The sequence below is a fragment of the Neolamprologus multifasciatus genome, chromosome 18 (assembly GCF_963576455.1).
Source record: "Neolamprologus multifasciatus chromosome 18, fNeoMul1.2, whole genome shotgun sequence".
Taxonomy (NCBI): Eukaryota; Metazoa; Chordata; class Actinopteri; order Cichliformes; family Cichlidae; genus Neolamprologus; species Neolamprologus multifasciatus.
The window spans coordinates 15,592,111-15,618,677 of NC_140456.1; the positions used below are offsets into that span (position 1 = coordinate 15,592,111).

At 41.6% G+C, this 26,567-nt stretch overlaps 1 protein-coding gene and 2 long non-coding RNA genes across 9 annotated transcripts in view; 2 read left to right on the forward strand and 1 right to left on the reverse strand.

Annotated features, from left to right (window-relative positions):
• Positions 1 to 26,567, forward strand: part of LOC146497598 (uncharacterized) — a 137,831-nt gene that overhangs the window by 61,840 nt on the left and 49,424 nt on the right. The gene's annotated exons all lie outside the window — the stretch shown is intronic.
• LOC146497600 (uncharacterized) lies at positions 8,573 to 26,259 on the forward strand. Of its 2 annotated transcripts, XR_014870988.1 has the most exons (5): positions 8,583 to 9,732; positions 9,917 to 10,056; positions 10,592 to 10,650; positions 12,295 to 12,496; positions 24,846 to 26,259. It is a non-coding gene; the product is annotated as an uncharacterized LOC146497600 (long non-coding RNA). The 2 variants fall into 2 exon arrangements; XR_014870987.1 differs by having other exon boundaries at positions 8,573 to 9,732; positions 9,917 to 10,650.
• mib1 (MIB E3 ubiquitin protein ligase 1) overlaps positions 14,855 to 26,567 on the reverse strand; it is a 64,426-nt gene continuing 52,713 nt past the window's right edge. For 2 of the 6 annotated variants that reach the window (XM_085142197.1, XM_085142195.1), the window contains exons 20-22: positions 24,546 to 24,614; positions 23,739 to 23,839; positions 14,855 to 23,541 (exon numbers count right to left, since the gene is read on the reverse strand). In XM_085142197.1, coding sequence (XP_084998323.1) covers positions 23,401 to 23,541; positions 23,739 to 23,839; positions 24,546 to 24,614 — 311 coding nt within the window. In that variant the 3' untranslated portion in view covers positions 14,855 to 23,400. Of the gene's footprint in view, positions 23,542 to 23,738; positions 23,840 to 24,545; positions 24,618 to 26,567 lie in introns of all 6 variants that reach the window. The other 4 variants (XM_085142196.1, XM_085142194.1, XM_085142199.1 and 1 more) reach the window with 2 other exon arrangements.

Below are 26,567 nucleotides of genomic sequence, written 5' to 3' on the forward strand. Positions count from 1 at the left end.
GATTGATTTTTTTGTCTGGACAGTTGATCAGATTACCTCCAACAGCCCATTCATTATACTTCCAACTACCGCAGGGAAGTCCGAGAGTATACTCTGGTACTTTTATAATATTCACCCTGCATCCATCACACTGATAACAAGCACCGAGCTGCATCCATGTTCATTGCTTCTGCAGCTGCACAGCAGACAAAACGGACAAAAAAACAGACAAAACTCACCGCAATTCATGATTCATACTGTAACACGGTTACTCTTGTGTCATAGCAACGGAAGGCACAGCTGCACTTTTTGATTTACTAATATCGTCCCAAAAATTGCTAATATGTTATTAATTGTCCCTGTCCCTGCCAATTAGACTCAGCACGGAGTTAACTGTTCACAGGGCCTAACAGTAACAGAGTCTTCGGCTGGACTTATGTTCAACGCGTGCCACTGCCAGGCCTCCCATTGTTCCTCCTCTGTTTACTTCTCGCACAAACACTATTATTGTCAGACAGTCATGAATATTATTACTGTAGAGTTATTTTCAATGCTAATTCGATACCCGTGGGCGCAATCGTGCAGCCGTGCAGCAGGTGTTCCTGCCGCTCTTATTTTAATACTGGCTTGATGATTCCTGCTGCTGGATCCTTCTCCTCGCATAACTTCAGAGGGAAACAATGGGGGGGGGGGGGGGGGGGGGGGGGGGCACCTAGCCCGAGTTGCGTGGCAATCCGTGTCTATTTGTGTAGTGGTTATGCTAATCCATGTTGTCTATCTGATTTCCCAGAACTTTTGCTGATAGAAATTCACGCTTAAGGCGATATTGTGACTGCTAGGCGTCGAGTCTTTCAGGTCCGAGAGGTGATTCTTATCAGAGGCAGTAACCGCACCAAAATGCGCTGCCGTCTCCCATCCCATCACCTCAGCCAGCAGTTGTCAGGAAGGTGAGAGAATACAAAATCCTGTTGTTGCTGTTTTTTTCTTCTTTTTTTTCTTTGTTGCCCCCCTATTCCACCATCACCCCACCCTCACCCCTCCACCCTCCCTCCTTTTTTTTCTTTGCGGCTTCTGGCTCACTGGCTGCGAAGCCTCCAGTTGATAAATGAGGTGTTTTCGCAGTAATGTCAGCGTGGGCTGCTCTGACACACGGGGCCCGTGAGAAGAAGTGGCAGGACGCCGCCCTGTCTCCGCGTTTATCCAGCACAGCCAAACACTGCAGGCCAGCCACTGACTGTCAGCTCCGGCCTGTGCGCTGACCATCTCCATCACACATAATTCAACCAGATAGCCTGCAACTGGTGGATAATAATAATAATAATAATAATAATAATAATAATAATAATAATAATAATAGTTATAATAGTTATAATAATAGTTATAATAATAATAATATATGGAAACGCTAAATAGTGAACGAAATATTTCATTTATGTATTGGAATAATATTGTCAAACTGTATTTAAAATATTTAATAAATACTATTTCGTTAGGAAGTAATGAAAAGACGCAATAATAATATTTATTATTATTATTAGTAGTAGTAGTATTATAATAAGCTCATCGCTGAGGCTTTAATGTTGACCCTCTTCAGGTGTCTCAGCCTTATGTACCGACTTGATAATGATTATCTCCAGCCCTCGAGTGCTCGTTGCAGCTTTCTCCTGATTATGTGATGTTATGGAGATAACGAGGAGCAGGAGAACGAATTACGCACGAAAGGGACAGTTAGGGGCATCACACGGTGGCGTGGGCAACTTTGAGACTATTACTCACTTTGTTTTTTTATTACTTACTTCTTTAAAAATGCCGTCCTTGGTCGTCAGTTTGACTGTGACTGTGTAGAAAGGGCAGCTCTGATTTCTCTTACACGGCAGGGCAATAAAAGGCACTGTGGACGCCAACACGCCCCACGTCCGAAAACACCTTTGATGTCTCGATTATGATTAATGAGAAGCGACTGCAGCTACATGTAAAACACGCAGGAAGGAGACGCAATTCATCATCTCAATCACCCCACGGTTGCTTTTTTTTTTTTCTTCCTTTTTTCTTGCTATGTTTTTATCTTTGCATTTCACACACAGAGTCTGTTTTCAATCAAATCCTGTATAATTGGCTTTTAATAACGACGGAAGATTAATATCCAGTATTTAATCTGTGGGGTGTTGTTTGGATTGTATTGTTAATTGTATTTTTATTTTGTCAAACTCAATAAAGCAGCTATCCTGCACATATTTGCACCACAGCTTTGGTGACAATCCTGCGTTACTGTACTTTGAGAATCTGGGCTTTTAACGACTTAAATCGCTATAACGTTTATGCTACGTGTTCCCTTTACAACACAAAGATTTATCTTAGAAAGCGAAACATATGTAGAGTGAACTGGATTTGCACACAAGACGCCAAATATTTCCAATTTAAAAAAGAATACCTTAGAAATTAAAATAGAATGCATCAATTAAATAGACATGTTTCCTCGCATGGCTATATAAAAATACACTTTGGATTTTGTGGTTTAATGATTAATTGATTGATTTTATTTCATTCATACAAATCACACACACACATGTATACACTATGACCATGATTCTGTGTGTGCAATAAATACCAGAATAAGGTGCACTAAAAAGTCATCATAAAGAGCAACTTATAAAAGTGATTTAACTTTGACAGATATTCAAAGTTCAGCTTTAGACACTGATTATTACCATTATTTTTACATTTTAAATGTATTGCAGCTGTCATTATGAAACATAAAATATTAGCAGTAATTCTGTTTGCATAAAAATCAGATTGCAAGTCTGGTTTAATGAATTATTTGTGCATGAAATCCAAAATGGGAAAATCGAATTGTTAACAATTATTCCAAAGAATCTTTTTTATTATATTACATGAGAAAAATGTAATATATTATCCAGTAGATCCAAAAGCAGTGCAGCATATGGAAAAACAACAAATAATCACTCTCCCCACAACAATAGCACAATAACAATGAAATACATGAGAGGCGTTGTGAGTTCACGCTGTCTTAACGTGTAGCTCCATCCTTAAAATCTAGATCATTTTGTTCCTGCTATAAATGTATTCCCGCTCACACTCCGTGCTTTTCTATATTTACCTCCAGTTCCCAGCGCCTATAAACACTGACGTATTTGCTCTTATTTTATGGAAGACACAGTTAAGTTTTATACCTGCGCCGGTCTTTTTCTCCCTGTCCTCCACAGAATGGCAGCTTGTCCAGAGCCGCTGGAGCAAAGGCTGCTGGGAGGCCGTGAATGCCAGACTCTCCTGTTTGAAGTGGTAGATGATTAAACGGGTCATGACAGGTGTAAAAGCAACCTTTGTCATTTTGGACATGTACCGTCCTTGCTTCCTTGGCTCGCCCACAACGGAACGCCCTGCTCACCTGCCCGAGTGTGTGTGCACTAATGTGTGTGTGCACGCTTGGGTGTGTTTGTGTGGAGTGGATTTTCTGGAGGGGATTGATGGCTGTTAACAATCCTGCACCATCACGCTCCCTGCCTGTCATGTGATGAATGAGTGACGGATACACGTCTGATGGATGAGACGTGAGCCTGTTGTCTGCATATTTGTGGTCTTGGCTCTGTGCTGCTCGGTGTTAAAAAAAGAAAAGAAAAACAAGCATAAAATTGCTCCAGTGGAAATGAGTGAATTGTCTGTGATTTGAGAAGGATTGAGGTTATATTTATCTCTTATTATTTGCGTCTCCAAGAATTTCTATTTATCAAATCAGCGTGGTGATGTCATATCAGCCTGACATAAGTTTCAGGGTTCGTTTGACCTATTCTCCTAACTTTGGCTCCAATCGTGTATCTTCTGTATCATATTATTATATTACAGGCTGTTTTTTATCACTTGTACTTCTCTTATCTATTTTCCTCCCCGAGCCATCATGATGCATATACAGCAGTGAAATGAAGATAAAGGGTTTGCTCTGGTATCATAATACCACAGCTCAAATTCAAATGGGGTTTAGAGATATCAGGCGAAATCACTCTGTCATATGCAGGATTAAGTGGAAGAAAAATACCAGCATTTTGTTTTGTGTAATTAAAGTATTAGCTTGCTCATTTTTGAGGCTGAATTTGGAAGCAGACCCACCCCAGGAAAAAGTGAATCCCTGATATAAGCAATAAGGCAGAAATGGAAAAAATCTTTACTCATTCTTTGTCGTTTTCATCTTCCCGTGAAACCGTCATTCTGTCTCATAGCTCTTGAACAATGAGTCTGACTCACAGCAGGACTCTTCTGTGGAAGCTCTGATCAAAGCCGTGATCAATTCTGGGCTCACGTCAAAGGAAACGGTTAATCTGATAATCCTGGTTGCATATAAAGCCATAAGAGTTTAAACTTGCATTCAAACAAATAAGGCAAAGTTGGTCCAGTTGACACACAACACTCCTGGAAGCTACATTTAAATTCATACCCTGCTATGATTTTAGATTCAGTGCACATCAGGGCCAAATTTCATAAGGTCAGGTTATTTCAAAGTCCCAGTTTGGCAGCTGTGTTTCTCGCCAGTAGCCAGATGAGACAATATGGCCATCTAACACTAAATACAACGACTTTGACAATCTTGCTTTCGACTTTAGACCCTTTACTGAATTGAAAATAGCACAAAAACATTCAAATCTGAAAGTGAGAAACTGTTTCACTAAAGAAAAAAAAGAAAAGAAGAATAAAGTCATTATAAATTAGGTGACGTCAATATGTTTCTTTTTATTAAAGGTGCGGCTAATGAAGTTTAGAAAGGTAAATATTTTTCCATTCCTGCTTCATAGAAGAGCTCAGCCACTCAAGAGTCTGAGGCCTGCTTTATCACAGATAATGTGCCAAATGTGGTTAACTGGGTTCATGCCTTCATCCGCTACTACACCCACATACCATTACACATTCGGCTCTGTGCTGATAACACACCTTATGGTCATGATCTAGCCCAGAGTATGTGGGGCTATCAACAACAAAAAAAGAAAGAAAGAAAGAAAGAAAAATCCTCCCGTTTCGATTTGTTTCGAGTTGTCTACTTCTCCTCAGTCGATCAAAAATTAGATTTATTTTTTGTGCTTTATTTGTATTCATGCAGTGATTTCCAGCACCCTCCATTCTCTTACAGAAAACATAGCTTTATGTTAATCTTTTAAGGCTTGATGATATTGTGTCCCATTTTCTTTGCAGTTTTATGGTAAATGTAATGTGACTGATCTGTTTTCAATAACCCAGACTGATTTATTCTTTTCAGTGTAACTAATATCAGTAATATTATTATTAAAATGATAACAGTACTACAAAAAAACTTCTTTTTAAAAAAACATTTTAAATGTGATGTTTTTTGTTTAGAATAATAATTATAATATAAAATCTTTTTTTAAATTTTAATATAGGGTTTAAATCAAAATAAACCACTGAAGTCTGTTTAATTGTGTAACGTGTCCAGTACAAATATTCAGCTAGTTGCCAATTAGCTTGGGTAAGACAAGAGGCTGGAGGGTTGGGATTATTAAGAAATTCTGGTTCTGTGTATATGTTAAACAAACGAGATGCAAAATGCCAGGTATTGAGCATTAGCATTAGGTTTTGTTCACTTTGGGTCAGACAAGCTGTTTTTCTGCGCTACCATGTTGTTAAGTGTTGATAAAATTAACAAATGTTCACTGATACCATTATTCAGCCTGACAAGTATTCGGCTCGTTTACAAATGTTTGTAAAACTTGCAGTGAAAGAAGAACGAAAGAGGACGCAGCTTCGCTCACAGACGCCTCTGCACCGCTGTCTCTGGAAAACAGAGCCTCATCTCTTGTGTAGATTCTGAGGCTATGTTATTGTTTCCATGCTAGCGTCTCCATCCTGTGGAGCCAGTCCCCCTCTGTGTGTTTTGTCTCAGGAGAGAAGGTCAGGTCTCCAGTACATTTTCTTACTTTCCCTGAATCAGCTGTTTGGAGCCCCAGCCTGAGAGAAAACAGCCTTGGCCAAGGCAGCGTCGCTGATAGCAAAGCAGCACCTCCTTGCTTCCAGCCTGGAAGCAAGGAGGTGGAGGTGGCAGGATGGCTTAAGGGAGTTTGGAGGGATCGGATACTTGGGCATGGCGCTGCATTGTAGCAGCTGGGAGATCTTGCTATCCCACTCAGGCTTCAAGGTCTACGAAATCTCAGCTGCTTGTTAGAATGATAGCAGAGGAGTGTGTGTGGTGGAAATAAGACAATCACCAATTGTTGAACTCGCAAGTGGGAGACAGATGGGATATTGAAGGAAGGAGGGCACAGTCTTTTTCGCAGGTTTTGTTAAGAATAATAACGGCTGAATTAGTTTATCTGTACGTTTTTGGGTCTCGGTGTTGTGCATGTTGCTTCTCTCTGGCATGGCTTAGTGGGACACTTGACTAGAACACATGCTATCTCTGCTTCACCCGTATCACACATCAAATGGCACACATCACCCAGGGTGATTTCAGAGTTAATGAAAAGACATATGACCTCTTCCTTCTGATGGCGCCTTAGTTACAGATTCTTAAAATCAGTGAAAAACCTGCAGAATTTATGTCATATATATTTGTGTTAAAATTCAACAAAAACAACAAAATCTTTACGTTTTTAAGAAGCTGACCAGGTGTTTGAGAGTGTTAGACTATAAGAAGGGACTCCAGTGCGTGAAAAAGCCATAAAAGAGTAACGACTCAGCAGATTTTCTCAAGCCTTCCTTATTTATTTATTGCCATTTGCAAGAAACCCATATCTTACTTCAAGCACCGCAACTTACTCAAACTTGTGCAATCTATTTTTTAAGGTTTGTCTTGGTCGCTTGTGCTTTAATCCTTTAACGGCAAGTTGATCATATTTGATAGACTTTCATATTGTGATCAATTTTTACTAAAAAAAAATTGCAAAAACTGCTGGTGGCAGCAAATATGATGCAAATTTAAACTCATATAGGCAATTAACATATAATGTCTGGGTTTTGTTTGGGTTTTTTTGAAGACTCCATTAAAAAAAAGTTGGGGTTTTTTTGGTAATTATTTCCTTTTCCATTCTTTATAGGGTTAAACACATCATGACTGAGGTTTAAAATGAGACATGGCTTCAGAAAAAGTGCAAAAAGGAGCAACTGTGACGCTATGGAGCCAAAGAAAGAAAACTGAGATACTCTTCTTTACATCACAAATTCAGTGAATGAATGACTGCGTGTATAAAGTTTATACAGCCTGATTATGTACATCTATACAATTTAGACAGGTCAGGTCACAGAAAAGGTCACATTTAGTATCAGTTAAAGTCTATCCTGTAACTTTTTGAGGGTTCGCTCCTTCCATCCTGCACAGAAATCTGTCTTTTAATTTCACCAAAACCACTTCCTACAGTGGTCATTGGTTGAGAGAAAACTCTACAAAAAGCACTGACTCAAAAACCTGCAGATGTGGGAAGAGGAAATCAAAGTTTCGATTTTGTCATTTGGGCACGTGGATGTCGCAAAGAACTACCACCGATGTCTCATAGTAACCGTCCAGTAGGAAGTGTCGAACATCGGCCCTGACCTTTTTGTAAATACACTCCTTTCCAGGAGAAAATGTGTGCAAAAAATGTCTGCAGCTTTTCAGCAAGTAGAACAAATAAGCTCTTTTATGATCTGATAAGCTTCTCTCAAAAGGGTCTGGAGCTCCACCAGACATAGCCGACTTTGCACGGCGCTTGTCCTTCTGTGACCGTACGGCCTCGCTTCGTCTCGGCCTCTCACACTTAAACACACATGCAGATAAACGCACGTACACGCCGCTCCCCTTCCGCACACATTAAACACACTCTCAGACTGACTTGAAGGTTTCTGTCGCCCTCTCCTTCACTTGAGTCAGTTGCCAGACAATGAAAACATTGAGAGGCAGTTTCTATGGCGTGACCGGGGCTTTTGTTTGACTGAAAAACATATGCATTCTACATGCTCCAATTATGGTTTTATCAGATCGCCGTCAAACACACCAATCATGCACCTTCCTTTGTGCCCTCTCTAACGGTGTGTACTGTACCACGCGGAGCAGTGACTCGCTGTGTTTGCATGTTTGCCCATGGTGGGAGTATAATATCTCAGGCTGGTCTGCGTCCCCGTTGGCGGAAAAACTCGCAGCTTGGTCGAAAAGCAAAGGCGAGACCGTCCCTTTTACTTCACAGCAACAAATTTTGAATGCACAAGTGAATTAGCACGGGGCCCTTCTGCTCTTTCTAACAAACACATTCAGCTTCAGCCCTGACCACCACTGGGTCGGCTGTTGGACACAAAAAGGGCCATATCAGGGCGATCTGCGGCACGTACAGTTAAGTCGCTTATTGTGACTTGAACTGTGTGCTCCAACAAAAGAGACTAAGAAAGACACGGCCGATCTGAATTACCATTGGCTCAGTTCTCGATTGGCCCGACTTCCCTTCAGTGTCAAAGTCACGTCCACATTGCCAGTTATTTCACAAGAATGTTATCAAAACTAAAGTTGTATAACCATAATATAAATATATGTATAAAAAAACAAAAAACAGAATGGCACACCTGTGGCTATTAAATTGTTGGTACATTACTTTGGGAGCATAGACGCTGCCTTAAAAAGAGAAGTTGATTCTGTTTACAAACCAGATTCTGAACTTCAAAAGGAGCTGTCCTCCAGTTTGACCCCTGCCATTATTCTTACTGACATTAAGACGAACCCTGGCCAGTGTGTGTGTGCGCTTTGTTTTGATAGACGCCGGTCAGCAGCTTAGCCTCGTAGGCTCCACTAAGCCAAGTGTTTACAGATCTGCTAGAACGCAGCCTTGTAGATTCAAGATGCTGCATCCAGGCAGACGTCGCTCCAGCCCGAGGCCTGGACTGATATTATCCATGAAGCACGATTAACCCGACGTGATAACAGCGGCGAATCAAGGCGAGGATGGAGCTCTTGTCAGATACCAGCGGTATCTTCAGTGTGACCACATGACGCAGTGTGAGAAAATGCGTGGAACAACGGCAAAGATGACCTGAACACGATGCCCAGGTTTTGTCTTTTAGTTATTATCATAGGAGGTGGGAGGTAACGAAGCAAGTACTTGAGTACTTCTGACTGCTCTTGCATTTGAGGGAAGTTACATCACACATCAAACCCAACTGACCTTAATGGAGGAAACACATAGACAGTCCCATTAATGTATATGGTCTATGCATCACTCAGTCAGCAGGAAGTACAAAAGGCGCCTGTGTAAAAACAACAAAATCAAGTCTTTTATGTCAATTAAAATATTTTTATACAACAATTCTATCATATTATATTGACTTCTAAGACATTTTTAATTTCAGCAAAACATTTTACCTAAATAAATAAACGATCTAAAGAAATCACTTTGTCAAAAGCTCATTGCAACTTCTACCTTGTATGAGAACTGTTCTGTTTCCAAATGACTTTATATCATTAATGACAGACACATTTATAACACTTTCATTTTTAGGTAGACAGTCAGTTTTTGGTATGTCAGCGGGACATCCGGATGTTTCAGCATCTGTTTAGCAACAGAAGAGGAGCGAGCATAAAGGGAGCAGTGTTTTTTCAGCAAGTGAAAAGCTCAACAAAAATCAGCAAATACGCAAACAGTTTGTGTGCAGTTGTCTGCTGCATACCTAAATGCGCAGCTACTTTAGTTCCCAGGGAGAGAAATTAATGTGACACAACATCACATCTCAGAGAAAGATGCAAGAAAGACGGAGGAGAGGAAGGAGATCGTTTTACAGGTAAGGATTGCTCAGCCACATTTGATAAACTGGAAAGTTAAAGCTTACATTTAATGTCCTCATTCTGAACAGTTCATTTTTTTTTGAACGAATACATGGTGTGAAGTTACAGGGTTTTGTTTTTTCATATTGTAAAATATTCTGCAAAACAAACTGAAGCATGCTAACTTTGTGTTATTCAAAGATTGCATGAAAATTCTATGGTGGACTGATGTAGAACAGAACAAAAGGCAGCCAAGATCCAAAGAAGAGCTCTGGATGTGCTTCAAGAAGCCTGGAGAAATATTCACGAAGACCACTTAAATGCTTTGCTGAAGAATAAAGGTGGTCATATCAAATATTAACTTTAAACGTTGTATTTTCATGTTTGTTTGTGCACATATTCCTTATTTTCTTACCAAACTGAGGGGTGACTTAAGACTTTTGCATAGTATTGTATGTATAGGTACTTACTCTAATACGGCATACAGTTCTGCTGGGGAGAGTTGTCCCTTGTTGGACATGACGCTTGTAGAATTGCCCTGACAAGGATTTCCACTTTGTCACACCGGCTAAAAGCTTAACACTTGGTTTATAAACAAAACCACAACACAAGCTAATGCGCGAAAAAACGTGTTTTTTAAACGCTGCCGTTAGCTGGTTAGCTATCCATGGGTTCCCTATATATGCTAACCTAGCATACAGCAGCTATTAAAAAAAAAAAGGCAATTTTGATTTATTATCAGTAGGAGGACTGAGACAACATAGCTCCAGTTTTGATTTGCAAGGTTTTGATTGTATTAAAATGCTTGTCTGTAAGTATTTAGGTCGTTACATCACCAAAAGATACTTTACAGCCTTCATCATTTTATGCCAGCAGAAGCGGAGATTCATTGCTCGATGAAAGTTGCTTTCAGCCACCAGCTGCTTCTCAAACAGGTCGGTAAGATTCTGTTGTGATTTAATTGTGCTCTATTAAAGAGGTTTTCATTTGGAAACAGGGGCCCTCAACTGGGTAATTATAAATGTTTAACTAACTACTAAGCATCAATTAGGAGAAAACAAAAACATAGAAGAATTTGACTAGAAGAAGGTGTAAACAATGTTTGTTGGTTTTTTAGCTGTTCAGACTATTTCGCTATAGCCATCTCAGTATTATGTATAATGGTACTCTGGGGACCGTTATAGTTAGAAGTGTAAACCATTTAATATTCAACTTGTTATGTTTCTGCCTGAAAGATTGTTGGACTGAAAAGAGGTGAAGTTGGATAAATCTGCTATAAAACTGTTAACTGTGTGTATATACACTTACTGGCTACTGCTCAATCTAACATAAATATCTAATCAGTCAATCACATGGCGAAACTCAAAGCATTTAGCCATGTAGACATGTTCAAGACCACCCGATGAAGTTCAAACTGAGCATCAGAATAAAGAAGAAAATGATTTAAGTGACTTTGAACATTGAAACAGTGATTGTAGTTCAGAAACTGCTGATCTCCTGGGATTTTCCCACACAACCTTTTCAAGAGTTTACAGAGAATTGTTTACAAATGAGAAAATATCCAGTAAGCAGTAGTTGTCTGAGTGAAAATGCCTTGTTGATGACTGATGATGACTGGTATAATTTCTGCTGACACATTCACATAGTAGGGTTACAATTTGGTGTAAACAACCTGGAAATATAGATAATTTTTTTCTTGTATCAAAGGTTCAGTGCAGACTGGTGGTGGTGTAATATTGTAGTGGATATTTACACACTTTGGACCGCTTAGTAGCAAATAAGCATTGTTTACCATGTTCATCCCTTTATGATCCCAATCTTCTGATGGCTGCTTTCAGCAGGACAATGTGCAATGGTCACAAAGCTCAAATCAATGAGTTCACTCTACTCAACTGGCCTCCACAGTCACCAGCTCTCAGTACATGTGCAGCTGACAAATCTGCAGCAGCATGTCAATATGCACCAAAATCACTGAGGAAAGTTTCCAGCACCTTGTTGAGTCTATATCACAAAGAATTAAGGCAGCTCTGAAGGCAAAAGCAGGTCCAACCCAGCACTAGCAAAGTGTACCTAATAAAGTGGCCGGTGACTGTATGTATGCCAGCAGGAGAGAAATAAGTGAATGCAATAAATGATTCAGCATATCTTGATTAGTGGACATAAATGGATAGATATCAGCTGAAAGATTAGTTTACTATTCTTTTTTTATTATATTGTAAATCTTTATTGTTGTGTTTAGTTTTTAGAATTTTTCGTATGTAAAAAATGTTTCCAGGAACACTAGGCTAATTAAATATATTTGTAGCTTTTGTCTAATAAATAAAATAATCACTGCTTAGGCCTGGTGGGGAGTGGGAGTATAGGAGGGGGTTCAACTTAGGTAAGGCATCAACTACTGAATAAGATATGATTAAGCTTTAAAAAATTACAAAGTAATGTAGCGTCTTTCAGCAGCGTGCCTTGCTGTACATATGCTGTGAGTCATTCATTGTGGTCCCCCACACCTTAGACTTTTGCCCCAGATTAAAGTACCTCCAGCACTACATGCCAAACGTGGTTCCACTTTTTTCTTATACCAGACATCTTCACGTCTTGGCGTTCTATGGCAGAGAGGATAAAGGTCACCATGAAGGTCACAGAAAAAGATCCAGCGAGGGAGGTGACTCAGCTGCATGTCTGTGTGGGAGGGAAGGAAGCTAAGAAGGACAATGAACAAGAAAAAGAAAACAGAATTATGAAAAGGAGGGAGGCCGCTTTCCAACACCACATGTGCTGGTTCCGGTAAGTGATCCACACCATGAGAGCAAATCCACACCTATGTGGGATTCCTACCTGTGACTCAGGTCAGTGGGAGTCTCAGGAGCGAGAGGTGGTAATCAGTAACAGTGTTATATGGTTGTGTTAATAGTTAACGTGGCCCCTAGACACTGTGCTCCAAGGCCCAAACACCTGCAGCCTATTTTACAGGCGTAATCCATGGAAAGAACAAATAGTGAGAATGCTTGTTGGGCAAATGAGCTTTTCACGAACTGGCTCATCTGGCATGCCAACAGATGTTTGTCAAAAAAAAAAAAAAAAAAAAAAAAAAAAGGTAGCAGATTCTTGGTTAATAATTGTAAATCAAACGTTATTAGCTTCATAAAAACAGGCGTGCTCTGTGGGACTTTATTGCCAAGTTTGTGTTTTTTTCTCTTCTCTCTCTTTTCTTGATATCCTTCCAGGGTCATAAGCACAGCAGTGTATGCTTTCTGCCTACTGACTCCCCCAGATGGCCTTCTGGCTTTACACACACACACACACACACACACACACACACACACACACACACACACACACTTGACAAATACCTTTGTCAAAATCTTGTAGCTGCTTCAAAAAGTAACTCCTGCCTTACAACGTCTCTCTTTCTCTCTGCGCAGAGGTGCAAGCATGCACTGGCAGGAACACAAGCACACAGGAACATGCCTCCCTGGGTTCTTGATAAATACACGGTTAAAATCAAGCTCAGATCAGGATAACCTCTTGGTGACCTCTCTCACCATCTACTAAAGCCGCCCGGTCAGTCAACACTGCTGCATGAAATTAAATGCAAACCAGTGCAACCAATTCTCGTCCGTTATGATTGGAGGTTCCCCATCCAGGCAGAATTAACCAAGACTCAAAGTCCAAGAGCTTGATGCAAACGTAATGGCAGTGACATCAAGAGAGCACTAAGGCAATGCTAATGCCTCTCTATCCGGGCAGATGGAGGTTTGTGTGCACAGTGCAAACAGACCCTTGTACCGAGGAGGCTAAGCTGGAGCACTCTGCAATGTAAAAAAATCTGAGCTAATGTCTGTTTCTCTCTCTAAATTGTTTTTTGATAAGGGAATATCTGGAGATAAGTGTTGTCACTATCCTATCTAAAAAACCGGAAGCCAGTTCGATAAATCTCCTCTGTAATCTAATGGGAGTCATGGGCAGTAGCTGCGATCAAGGGAAGACTTGCTTGCTTTCTCTCCTCAGTTGGGTGCTGAGGCGAAGACTCTGATTATTAAAGAACATGGGAGAAGTTAGCCAACACTGCAAGCTTGTAAAAATTGATAACATCTTTACATTAAACAAATGACTATCGCTACTCATTCAGGATTACTTTGGATTTGTTGACATTGAAGTAATACTGATAGCCTTTGTCAGTTGCCCAGTGACAGTACATCTCTGTGAAAGTGCAAAATCCTTGTGGGAAAATGGGGCATATGCATTAACCTACCTTATGTGTACCTAAAGCGGGGCAAAGATGGTGACACTGATGGGAAACTGCAGTGTTACAATAAAATAACAACAGGGTTGTTTGTGTATTTTCCAAAGCGCAGGAAACATCGCAGCCATCGGAGTTAGGATTTAGCCCACTGTAAGGTCTGTAACAGCTGAAATAAAAGCACTTCCTCATTAACGCGCTTTACTGTGGGAAACTCCGACGTCTGAATTCAAAAGTCGGCTGCAGAAACACATTGCAGTTATGCGGCGTGATGTCAGGAAATCCAATATTGATAACGAGCAGTGTGTTGGCTCAGACAAATACGAGCATTTTACTATAAGCTCATAGTTACTGGCATCACGTGTTTGGCTGACAGATGTTACAGCTTCTTCGACTTGGATGAAACAGATGACGGTAAGAGTCGTTAAGCGAAACTTAAAGTGTCAACGAAGCCTCATTATTTCGGCAAAGCAATAAAACTGTGAAATGTAATCGTTATAGTAATAATAGTAAAAATGTGTGCTATACTTTTAACAATAGCAGGGTAGGTGATCATTTTAAAAGTAAGTGTGTTGGTCTCTTAAGGGATTTGATAACTACTTATAAACTATATCAGCACAACACAGAGGCCTTTCCACTGTCCTCCTTTTCCTGTGACAAAAACTTAACCCTTTGAGCTGGAGGCGAATGTGGTCCCCCCCCCGTGACCCGTGCTCCCAGGGGTTGGTGTTAAGTAAACTTTGTCAGCCATGCAACGATCCCCAGCAAAGCGCCGTCTCCCTGCTCATCAGGAGACCTTCTCCCTGACCCCCACCGCTCCCTGCTTTTGGCATTCCTCCACCACACCACCTCTTTGACCCACCTTTTCCTCATGTGCCCCCCCCCATCGGACCCGCCGTCCGTCCGTCCGTCGTCTTGAGTCCTGCTCTCCGTCCCGTCAGCCAGCGCGGCCGGCTGGTGTCTCCTCCTTTGGAGACAGCCTATCAGGGGCCTCACGTCATCTGTCTCCAAGATTTGACTGACAGGTCAACCTCAGAGATTACGGCTACTATCAGAGGAGGAGGAGGAGGGGGAGGACGGGGGTGGTTGTCTGCCCTCCCTAAGTGGATGCTCCTTTCCCTCACCATGACGCTGGTTGGGAACTGCATCCTGCTTTAGGCCTCTTAAACTCTGATGTGGCATTTTATCTGTCTGGGAGCCACTCTGTTGATTTACCGCAAGGTCTGCAGGGACGAAGGACCAGACGGTGACAGATATCAACTATCTTGGCCAGCGTAGACTGAGAGAGGCGAGAAAATTTCAAGCTTGTTGGCCTTTGCTGTAAAAAAAATTGCGTTAGTTCCAGCTGTCAGTACCAGCAACACTACAAGAAAAGCAGGGGTCTGCTATCGAGGCCCATGTGTTGCATTCCCAGGCTGCACACCGACACAAATATTAACAGAAACTGGAGGCAGAGGGCCGCATTTACAACTCAACTCATCATATTTATTCCAGTGCAGCTTGAAATATCACGGAACAATGTTTATATCTGTGAAGTTCATGTCCTTAATGTGGCTTTAACAATTTATCAAATCATAAAAAATAAATCCGTTTCAGACTAATAACTGATCATATGTTCTTGAAAGATTTTTCCGCAGTGGATTATGGGAGAAGACTGAGATGATTACCAGCACCTCTTAAGCCCATTAAGCGATACAGCTTTTTTTCCCCTTAATTTTTTCATCCGATCCAGTTTAACTAATGTGTAAAATCAACCGTCTGTTTCTTAACTGAGCTTTTTTTTATCTGACACGACATTCAGTTTGATGGGGAAAAACTTCAAGCTGCAGATATCTCCCTTCATTAAAAGACCAGTATTAACACCGATTTAAAAGCAGCAATGCAGAGTTTGAATCTGACTAACACAGTCTGACCACATGCTTTTCACGCTGACTCTACCAGAAGCTTCTGGCCTTCCACATCAGATCATTCTCCTCTGGCAGGTGGTGTAAAGCTGGCTAACTCTCAGGCCCTCGTCATCGCTCCCCGTCCAGAACACGGAGCCCTGAGATATTTGTGTATCACGTATTGATTTGGAGGTACAACCCTTGGCTGTAAAACAAAGATAAAGAAGTTAGCCATTAACTATTTTTCCAGGGGTCACTCTGAGCTTGTTTCACATAGTTGGAAGCCACCTGGAGAGAGAGAGAGAAAAAAAGCACCAAATTGCCTGGCCATGTGATGGACTCTGGAATATTGATTTTTCTCTCAGAACAACAACAAAAAAAAAAAGGTCTTTGCAGTCAGCATTTCCCTCTGAGCTCAGATAGGGCTGCTACATTCCTGTCTACTCCCTCCAAGGTTACTGCCTGCTCGGCAGAAGCGAGCACCTGTCAGATGTACATTGTAGCATTTGCTGTCTCAATAGAAGCCCCTGTTTTCCAGTAATGAAAAGAGATCGTAAGAAAGAAAAAAAAAGGCATCAGTTGGGGGAATTCAGTAAAGTCTGGCTTCTGGGGAGTTTCTTTGTTGTCTCTATCTGGTTTTACAATGATTAGAAACTGTGGCTTTGAATGCTGATCTCCCCCCCACCACCTACCTCACCACCCCCAAGCCTCACCTGGCAGCGTGCGGGAGGACAGCGACACCAACGCCGCCTTGTTTGCTTAGCTGAGGGTTCACAGTGTGTTGAGATCTGCGCTTGTTGATGAAGTACGGCTACCCCATTGTTCAGCGCGCTTGTAATGCCGTGAAACTAATCACATCTAAAGACACCCACAGTGTTGGAGCTGGTTACTAGCTGCCCTGATTTGATACTCGTAGTGTTTAATGATTTATTGAAGTAGCTTAAAATGTGAACATAATGCCTCTTTGAAAGGTTTAGCCGTGCGTGTGCCTTAGTAGATCAATATAATCACAAATTCTGGATGTACTTTGACCCATTTTTACTTGATTTGAAATTCTAGGCCTGTTAATCTTTGCAGCTTTTCTAACCTCATCATGAATCTTTTCAATCTGAGCACTTGACAGTTTACTGCCCAGGCAAAGGTTGGAGCGCCACGGCTTTATAGAATTATTAAGTAAGCAATTATGATAACCCACTGTTTTAAAGATAATAGGCCGATAAGGTTCTGCCAAACTCACACCGTAGTTTGCCCTCACGCCGCTCTTCCTGAGGGGGGGAAATCAATATCTTTTGCTCTCTAGACCCACCGAGTATTTATCTTAAACTCTTAAGCATCAGCTCGTTCCAGATGTTCTGCAGAAAAAAATAATAATAATTGTAATCTGAAATGACACCTTGTAGCTACACAGCGTAATGACCCTGCTCACTAGTGGCATTTTATCAAAGCTCATAAACCTTGAATGACTATATATTGATAAAGACTGTTTAAAGTGTCACTGGAACGATAACATTTGCACTGTAAATGTGGCTCGACGGCTCCAGTTTCCAATCGTGCTGCGATGATAAGGACGGCACAAGAGTGGGCTACGACCGATGGGTCAAAAGCCGCAGGATGTTTGCTAAATTTTTACAGAGTTTAAAGCCTTGCATTAATATTTTTCAGGTAGCAAGGCATCAAATGTTACTGCGATGATATGCAACGCCTGGACAAAGCATTTGCAGCCGATGCATTGTCAACTGCCATTAATCAGTATTTATGTCGTTCTGAGTGCTCAGCTTGCAGCTGTGAATGTGCAGCACCTCCACGCCTAATAAACTGTAATTAATTCACATAAAGATGTGATATAGCAGCATACTTTTCCACGCTTGTGCTAGTATAGGCAAATTCTCTAATGTTGCATCAAATTAAGATTAGGAATGGGCATGAATAATCCCTCGGCGGCAAACCATTTGAATACAGTTGCTCATGATTACTTACAGTTCAAGGTTAAGAGAGGAAAGGTGTGAAAGACAGAGGGAAGCAAATTGGAGAGCCCAATAACATTTAAATGAAAAGCTACTATTGACTTGTTCCCTGTAATCTACTGTTATCATTTACAGCGACTGCTATTACGGCTGCATCTCATTTCATTTTTAGTATACTGGATTATAATGAGCTCACTTGTATTGACTTGTGTTGCTTAAAAGGGTCGTAAAGCTTCAATTCTTAAGTGATTATGTCCTGACAGCAGTCGTTTTATGATGATATTTCTATAGATTGTTGCATTTTTTTCACTACATTAACTATTTTCCATGTTCTGTCATAGAGATTTGACATTTTCAGTAAACTACATGTCTGTGCGGTCCACTGCATGGATTATTGATTGGCGTTTTAAAGCTCGCCTGGTTATTTTTATGGATGTATTTGTGACGGCTCACTGTGGACACGTGTTTCAGTTATTCTGCGTTAATACAGAGTACCTGATAAACTGGCACTGAGCCTCCTGCTCCCTTATGCCCTTACACCTACAGGACTCTGTTTCATTCAGACGTTGTTTGTGTCAACCTCCCCCATCCCCTCCCATTGCATAAATACCGATTAACCGCTTCTGACGGAGATGAACAAGTGGTTCGACACTTTGCCCAGATCGATATCAATAAAGCAATCAGCAAGTCGGGGGCCTATATGTTTTGAAGAAGGATCTGAGGTAGAGGATAACTGAGTTTATGGCTTTACTGTCTAAGGTGGAGCTTGCAGGTACACCCCCCACCACCACCGCCACCATATAAACACATGAAAACACGTGAAGGATTGTATCATATCGCGCCATTTGAATGACTTTAATTAATTTCTTTAAAAACAACTATAAACTGACAAACATGAAGACATTTTATCTTTATTGTGCCAGTGGTTAAAAATAAAACTTCTCATGTCTGTCAGCAATTTACTGCGTTAAATTCCTTTAAAAAAACAAAAAGTGATCCCAAAATGCAGCAATGTACAAATCCAGGCCCCCTTTGTCACGTCCCTCCCTTCTTCTCTGGTCCTCGAAGAGTTTGTCCAGACAACCAGATTGCACTTTGCTCAGCCCGACCATAAACTGAGACAATAAATTCAGCCAGACTTCTGAACTGCATGACATGAGAGAGAAAGAGAGAGAGAGGACCTTCAGACAGTCAGAGATCAATGCTTCCAACATGGCAGGAAAAGCCCAACCGGGCCACAGCAAGATGGATGAAAGCATTTTCACCGTCTTTCTGTGTGGCCCGACTGGAGTCATGGAGCAATTGATTTCTGAAGCTCAGAAAACGTTAAGCTTTTGACGTCTGAAGTTCTCCAATGCTGTTTACACTAAGAAATGGCTCGAGGTCTAAACCCACACCAAGTTTACCTTCTTTTTTAAAAACTAAACAAAACTCACCAGTCGATACAGATAACTCAGAAAAAATGCATTTCATGTGCAATAAGTAAACTTGTTTTCATTGCGTGTTACCTCTGGGTCCAGGGGTACGTTTTTGCTCAGTTAGCAGAGGACCTGTGGGATCACAGCTCGTCATGTTCTGCATGCAGTCATAAATTTAAACTGGTGCGGTCGTTTTGGAGCTGCAGGATGAGGAAAAATGGTGTCTAAAACCAAAACAGACTGTATTGCTGTCCACAAATACAAGGCCCTTCATGACAGCAGAAACCAGTAGTGTTTAGTCGCTGGGTGTACTGCCACCTTGTGATGTGCTCTGAGCTCTGCATGTGCAAGCCCTGTGAGAACTTCACTCCACGTTAGATGTGTGTGGAGTGCATTTATTTCTGTCTGTCGGGTCATAACTTCAGAGCCAGTGCCAAGGGCGAAGCCTGAGGGGGTGGGGAGCCATACACCTTCCTCCCCCCTGCGGCACGCTCAGTCCTCCGACAGATGGATGTCACTGACCCTTCTCAGTGATCACAGCAGAGGCTTGAAGCGGGGTAGCAGTCATTTTCCTGATCGTGGTCGCCCCGCTCCGCTCTCCGGGGGTTTGTTTCATATCTATCTGCTGCTCACTCAAGCCTGCCCGTGCTGGGCCACCATCACTCACACTCCGCGGGGCAGCGAGTGGATTAGCTGACCCCCCGGTGTGGGAGTAACAGGCCCCCGCAGCCTCGTCAGCAAACACTGGAGTCTTCAAGCAGCCGAAACTGGTGGGTGAGGTGGTCAGGGATGCTCCCCAGGATCAGGCAGCGGCAAGGCGAGAGATAGCAGCGTCTCCGGCACCCCGACTGTCAGTCAGCATGGCAGCGGGGTCTGCAGTCAGTCAAGAGTGATGGACACAGAGTAGTCTGGCTCCACCAGCCAGTTTTGTAATGGTATTCAAATGGTTTATGGCTTTATGAGGCGAACATTACACTCACATGTCATGGTTGAATATCCCAAACCAAAGTCACTCTTGTGAAAGACATTTCCAGAGAAGCAATGACGTCTGAAACATCGTTGGGCAATAAGGTACGGCTTCACAGCTGACTCCAGATGAGGCTGAGATCAGTCAAACAGTTCAGTTTCTTACTAGTCTCAGAAAAATAAGTAACTTGTTGCCTTCTGTGTGTGTGTAAATGTGTACTGGTAGTCAAGCCTATGACCTGCTACTGCTAGGAAATTTCCAGCTTTAGCCTTTTTAACCAGAAACGACTTTATGGAAGCACATTCCCGCCACTGAAGTTATTTTATCAGAAGTTTGAGTTAGTAGGTAAAATTTTTGACTCGTAGATATCCACTCCCAGTGGTGGAAACAAGCCTCCACAGATTTGTGTCAACAACACCACTTTTATCCATCCATAAAAGAAAGTATGTCGCTTTTATCCCACTGACACGTAGTTTAAATTAGATTTAGGCTAGCGACTCTGCATAACAATGTAGCTGGTCAACCATATGGTCTTCTACTGTTTTAAAGACTAGTGCTTGCATATAAATAACCAAGCATCATAGATTTGCCAGGAGACTTTACAGCATCTGTAAGGGCCTCGTGCAAAAAGTCACAGAGATCCAAGATGGTATGAAAAAGTTGTCAGAGCCTCCTGTACAGTGTTCACTGAGTGAGAGGGTGACAGCATGATGGATGTCTCGCTCTGAGCAGCTGTATACTGCTGCTGCATGTGAGACAAGCTCAAAGACGTCCAGGTTATGAATGGACTAGTCAATGAGCTAGAACATAAATGGCCTTTGGTCATAATTTCTCACTGCTCAGGAGATGCCCTGCTGTCGCACTGCTCAGCGGAGAAGATGCATCACTCTAAACTCCCTAAACCCACCGCGCCGCACCCCACTCTTGCACTTTTCTGTCTCTTTCTGATTAGCATAGCTGACCTATCACATGCTGGTGCTGAGTCATTATGAGGTGTTAGCATTTTCAATTACCTCTCGCCTCCCTTCTGGGCCACCAGTCTCCTCTGCGAGGGCAGACACTGCACAGCAGGAGAAAAGCAACAAAATGCTAATTTTCTCGCCTATAAGACCCTAACACGTGAGCTCAACTTTAAAACAAAAGCAAACATAAGAAAAGCTCATTAAAATTTCAGGAGAATCTAAAAACAAACAGAGACTTTAATGTCTCTTGGTTCACGGAGGCCTTTATTTCAGCTATATGGTTGTTTTTGTTGTTTTTTTTAAAAGCACTTATTAGCAATACAGACTGAACGTTTTCTTTTATTGACACAGGTCGTACTGCATATGTCAAACATTCATGCCAAAGAAAATACTACCGTCTACAGGTCTAACAAGGACAGTTACAGGTACTGAAAATAAAGAACAAATGGGCTTTTTGTTCAAACACAACCATAACAAAAAATACTACCATAAAGCGTATTAGTGCTTCTAGCTTATAGAGTCGTGACCAGGAAAGAAACAAAACTGTACTAAAGTTGCTTAAAAGGCAAAAAAATTTTCGCTTGCATGTGGTTGCAAATTCCCAAGCAGTTAGTTAGTCGCTTTGCCGAGTCGCCGCACGGGCAACTGCTTTTTAAAAGAGGTAAGGCAAGTTTATCTTTCCTCTCAAATAACAACACAAAAAACAGACACTTTATGACAAAAAAGTTATTTTTTTTTGTTTTGTTTTGTTTTACAAACAAACAGGTTTACCTTAAAACTGCCACAAAAAAATAAAAAGCTTCTACTGATGATTTCTAGAAAGCTACTGTCAAAAAAAATGGGGAAAAAACACAAAGATTGGAGCAGAATGATTGAGAGACTTTGAGGCTACATCGTAGGAAGGCAGTGACACCTACAAGTCCTATTGTTTGGGCAGCGATACAAAATAATTTACTCTATATTTTCATCTTAGTGTTGTAATAGATTGTACTAGGTAGACTTTGAGAAAAGGAAATGCACTTAAATTAAAAAATAGTAACACAAAGAGCACCTTACCCCCCCCCCCCCCCCCCCCCCCCCCAACGTTCGTTCACAAGTTTTGTTTTGTTTTTTGGAAGCAAATGGCACGATGTCATCACCGATAAATTAGCAATTCAGTGAACTGTATATATTTATATATACATATATTTTTTTGTTTGCTAGACAATACCAACAAGTCTTAAAACACTTTAACACTAACTTGCGACAAGATTCTTCTGTTACAGAAATGTTTGCCTCATGTGGGTTTGTGTGTGGAACAAACAATTACAACAAGACAAGGTGGGGGGGGTGTCAGTGGACAGAAGTCGAAAGAGTTGTTGTGTTTGTCTTGAATCCCTACGCGGCAGTTCTTAAATCTGCAGCCGATAGGGTGTCGCAACACTGCTGTCGTTACTCAGCTCAGTAAACAAAGTACGGGGCGTAGCACGCTACCTGGCAGTTACACTACTATATCTGCGTTTTGTCACTGAGCTCCAAGGGTTCCCCCTGGAGTCAGCGTAGGGGGGGCGGAGTATTTAAACCCTGCTTTTCTAGTGCAAAAACTGCCAACATTTGGTTTTTAAGAGCAGGGACAGTCGGTGAGCAGAGTGTTGCAATAGCCAAAGCTGCAACCATACTGCCATACTGTCGTGATAAACGAAGGAGCTTCCAATACAAATACACTTGAATAAAGGTTTACAAATACAATAAAATCTGCCTGCAGTGGCACTGGACTGCAAACAGATGAATGAGAACTTTATATCAAACGGTAACAGGCCGCCTTCGTCGCCTCCACGCTTCTCACCCCAAAGTGATCACATCCAAAACTCTGATTCTGAACTTCAGACTCGAGACGGGAAAACTGTTTGAAATGTTGAGAGAATAAATGGAAACAACACAAAAAAGGGAGATTGGGGGGGGGGGTGGGGGGGGGGGGGGGGGGGGAGGATGAAGTCTCTGAAACAGGTGTCTTTCTTTCTGGCTGCACTGACGGCGACAGGACAGCACAATTAACTTCAGTCAATTCATCGATTTTCCTTGTTTTGTAACAGGAATTCCACCTGAACGCAATCGACCCACTGAGAAAGCGTTTGTGGGACAGAATTAGATGTGCCTGGCTGACGCGGGTGGCTGTGAGGATGGAGGCAGCAGCAGCAGCAGGTGTGGTTGCCGCGTGGCGAGCGTGTTCAGCGTGGGCTTTAAGAGAAGCAAAGAGAGTTCGTCGGCGGGTCTAGTAGAGGAGTATGCGGCGTTCGATGGCCTTGCGGCAGATGGGACACTCGCTCATTCGATCCCCGCACAGCTGGCAGGTTCCGTGGCCGCACATGAAGATCATGTTCTTCAGCCGGTCCAGGCACACCGGACACATGGTCTGCACACAAGTAAGCAACAGTCGTAGTAAAACCCTTTCGACATTTAACATGTCAGTATTACTACCGAGCCGAGCCCTGCACAATAACTTTATGGTGCCGGCGTGTGTTTGATCCCTAAGAATTTTACAGCAATGGTTATTGTTTTGCAGTTCAACTGCGTTTTAGTTCACGAGCCACACCTGGTTAGTGACCTTACCTGTTCCTTGATGTCTTGGAGCTGTTGTTGTAGCTTCTGCACGTCAGCGTTGACGTTGGTGTTCGCCTTGTCTCTCTGCAGGGCTGGGATGTTTCCGCTGGCTGTTTGGACATTAAAAAAAAAAGACGCAAACAGATGGTGAGAATAAAACAAACTGCACTTATCAGCCAAAAGATTAGCACCAGTGGCAATACCTCAGATTTGACCTCTTAAACTATAAACTATATTGCCAATAAAAGTGAGTGCAGCCACAACAACATTACCGCTCTGAAACGAGCCGGGTGCTCGAGTACGTTTTAAAACATGGGTTTTGGAAAATGGAGAAGGATCACAAACACATGCGCGCTGAAGTTTACTGTTGGCAAACGAGCTCGGGCTCTGGCAGTCCGCGCTAACTTGCTTTTACATTTGATTTCTGAAAAGCACACTTTGCAATTATCTGGAATATAAACTGGCACGGGACAAATGATCATGCAGCGCTCGCTTGCTCGCTCGTATATAATGAAACATGTGTGAAACTTCCTGAACGGATTATTTAAGTGCTTGACACAAATTTTCTGGACTGATGCCCTCCTGAGACTTATTCTCGCTGTCCAAACATCTGCCAGAACACGGCGAGCACCAGTGTGACTCCTGGGATGTGCATCGTACGTATATATATATCATCACACTGAAAGAGAAATGGAGGAAAGGGGGTTAAGGGGGAGAGGGGCCAGGGCAGCACCTTCGGGTGGGGGGTGTAGGTTTGCTGGAGGTTCTCTATAAACAAGGCTCTCATAAGGGAGGGGATCATGGAGGTATACTTACACCAACTTAGTGCCAGATTGTTGGGCTGGAGAAGATCCTGGGATCCCCCTGCCATACTGTTAGAGCTCCCTGCTGGGAATAACCAGTCACATTGTTATAGCAGGAGCTGCCCTCACCAGCTCAGCGGCTGGCCTGATGACCAAGACTACTCACTATAGCCTCTATGAGAGGTTCAGAGAAAGAATCTGAGAAGCAAAACTAGCAAGTTGGAAACAGTGATCAGGGAAAGAAAGGGAAACAGAGTTTCTTCTACTGGTTGCTTAAAGTCGCATGTGTTTTTTCCCCTTTTTTTGCTTACAGGTGACTATTGCCTGGGTTAGAGGTACAACATGAAACCCATGCACCAAATTAAAGAAGAATGGCGTCAAAATGCTTCAAGTGCCAGGTATATTTTGCACACTAGATTTGCTTTTAAAACAGGAAGCAACAAGCAGGGTTACTGGGGAAAGGGGGGGAAATAAAAGCATTCAATGCTGCCCCTTGCATGAGTGTATGTGTCACTGCTTGGGTCTGCATTCACTTTTGCACGTCTGGTAAGTACGACTTGCTGACAAATGGAGAAATTAAAAAAATTAAGATGTGTGTAAACGGGAAAGTTGCATACTTGCTACAGTGCCACTGTTAAACTCAAATTAAAACAAAAACAGAAGAAATCACTAGTGATATGCACCGCTGTCAGAACAGAAAGATGAATCGTGAATGCAACCAAAAATAAAATAACTTGTGCATCTTGTCATCACAATATTTTAGGTAAAATAAATCGAAACTGGCTCTTTTGCAGCTGGAAAAATGTTTTTGAAAACACCGCACAGTTTCATAACTGCTCCATATTTCTTTTCAGAAATGGGGGAGCTCTTATAATGTGGATTCATGTGGGTATTATATGCATGCATCATAGGAGGAGCTGCAGGTCATTTCTGCGATACGCTTACAAATGAGTTCATCCATTCTACGTGAATGTGATTAGTCAAACTTTTGGAGGCCACAGGAACATTAATAAGGTTATTTGTGTGCTCTGACATTATTACGTTATTCAGTAAAAGTCAATCTGGAGATGGCTTCTAGGGTTCTACATTAAAAGATTGGGATTTGAAACGAAATCTTCTCTGCTCTGAAGATCTGTGTGCTGATTTCAGACATGGCAGTGAGGCTGCCGTCCACTAAGTGGAGGCTACTACAAATGGTGTGAGCCAAATGGTTCTAATGATTACATTATGACAGATTTAGATGTAGAATTCAGTTTGGAAAGCAAGCGTAACAATTTTATTTATTTATATATATATTTTTAAATGCATCTCTATGGATGAAAAAATACAAAGAAAACATGACAGTGATGATCATTCCACCTCAAATCATAACATATTTATAACTTTTTCTGCTCAGCCACCTCTGATTTGCCTTAATGTGCCTTGATTGAACTCTGGATATATATGATGATGATTTTGGATTGTTTGTTTGTTTGTTTTTGTGGTACAGTACATCATATTTGCCGACTTGTGCAAGAAAACTGAATGACAACAACACTTTTCTTAATTTTTCGCATGTGTGGTTTTGCATTAACACGACATGCAGGTACATTGTATTGTATTATTTCTGCACTATCAATATTTTTCTTAAAGTGTGCACAAACATGGAAATTTGTAGGACAGCTTTAATCTTTTTTTTGCCATATTTTATGTTGAAAAATTCTGAACATTTCTTGATGCAAATTACACATTTTATTGTATATATAATTTTTATGGTAAAAAATGGTGGTGAGATTTTCATTTGTAATATATCTTAAAAAACGTATTTGATATATGAAGCAAAAAATTTCCCAGCAATCATTATATATGTCCAGACTTTGGACCATAAACTTTTTAGGCGATTCAGGGATGCTCGAGCAGAATGGCCACGATGATTTGAGATAGAATGACGCAAACATAAACAAACTGCAAAAGCTAAGCAGCAACAAAGCAAAAGATAAAAGTAAAGCAGATTATTTGGAAAAAGTAAAGAAATGAGAAAAGAAAAAGAAAAATC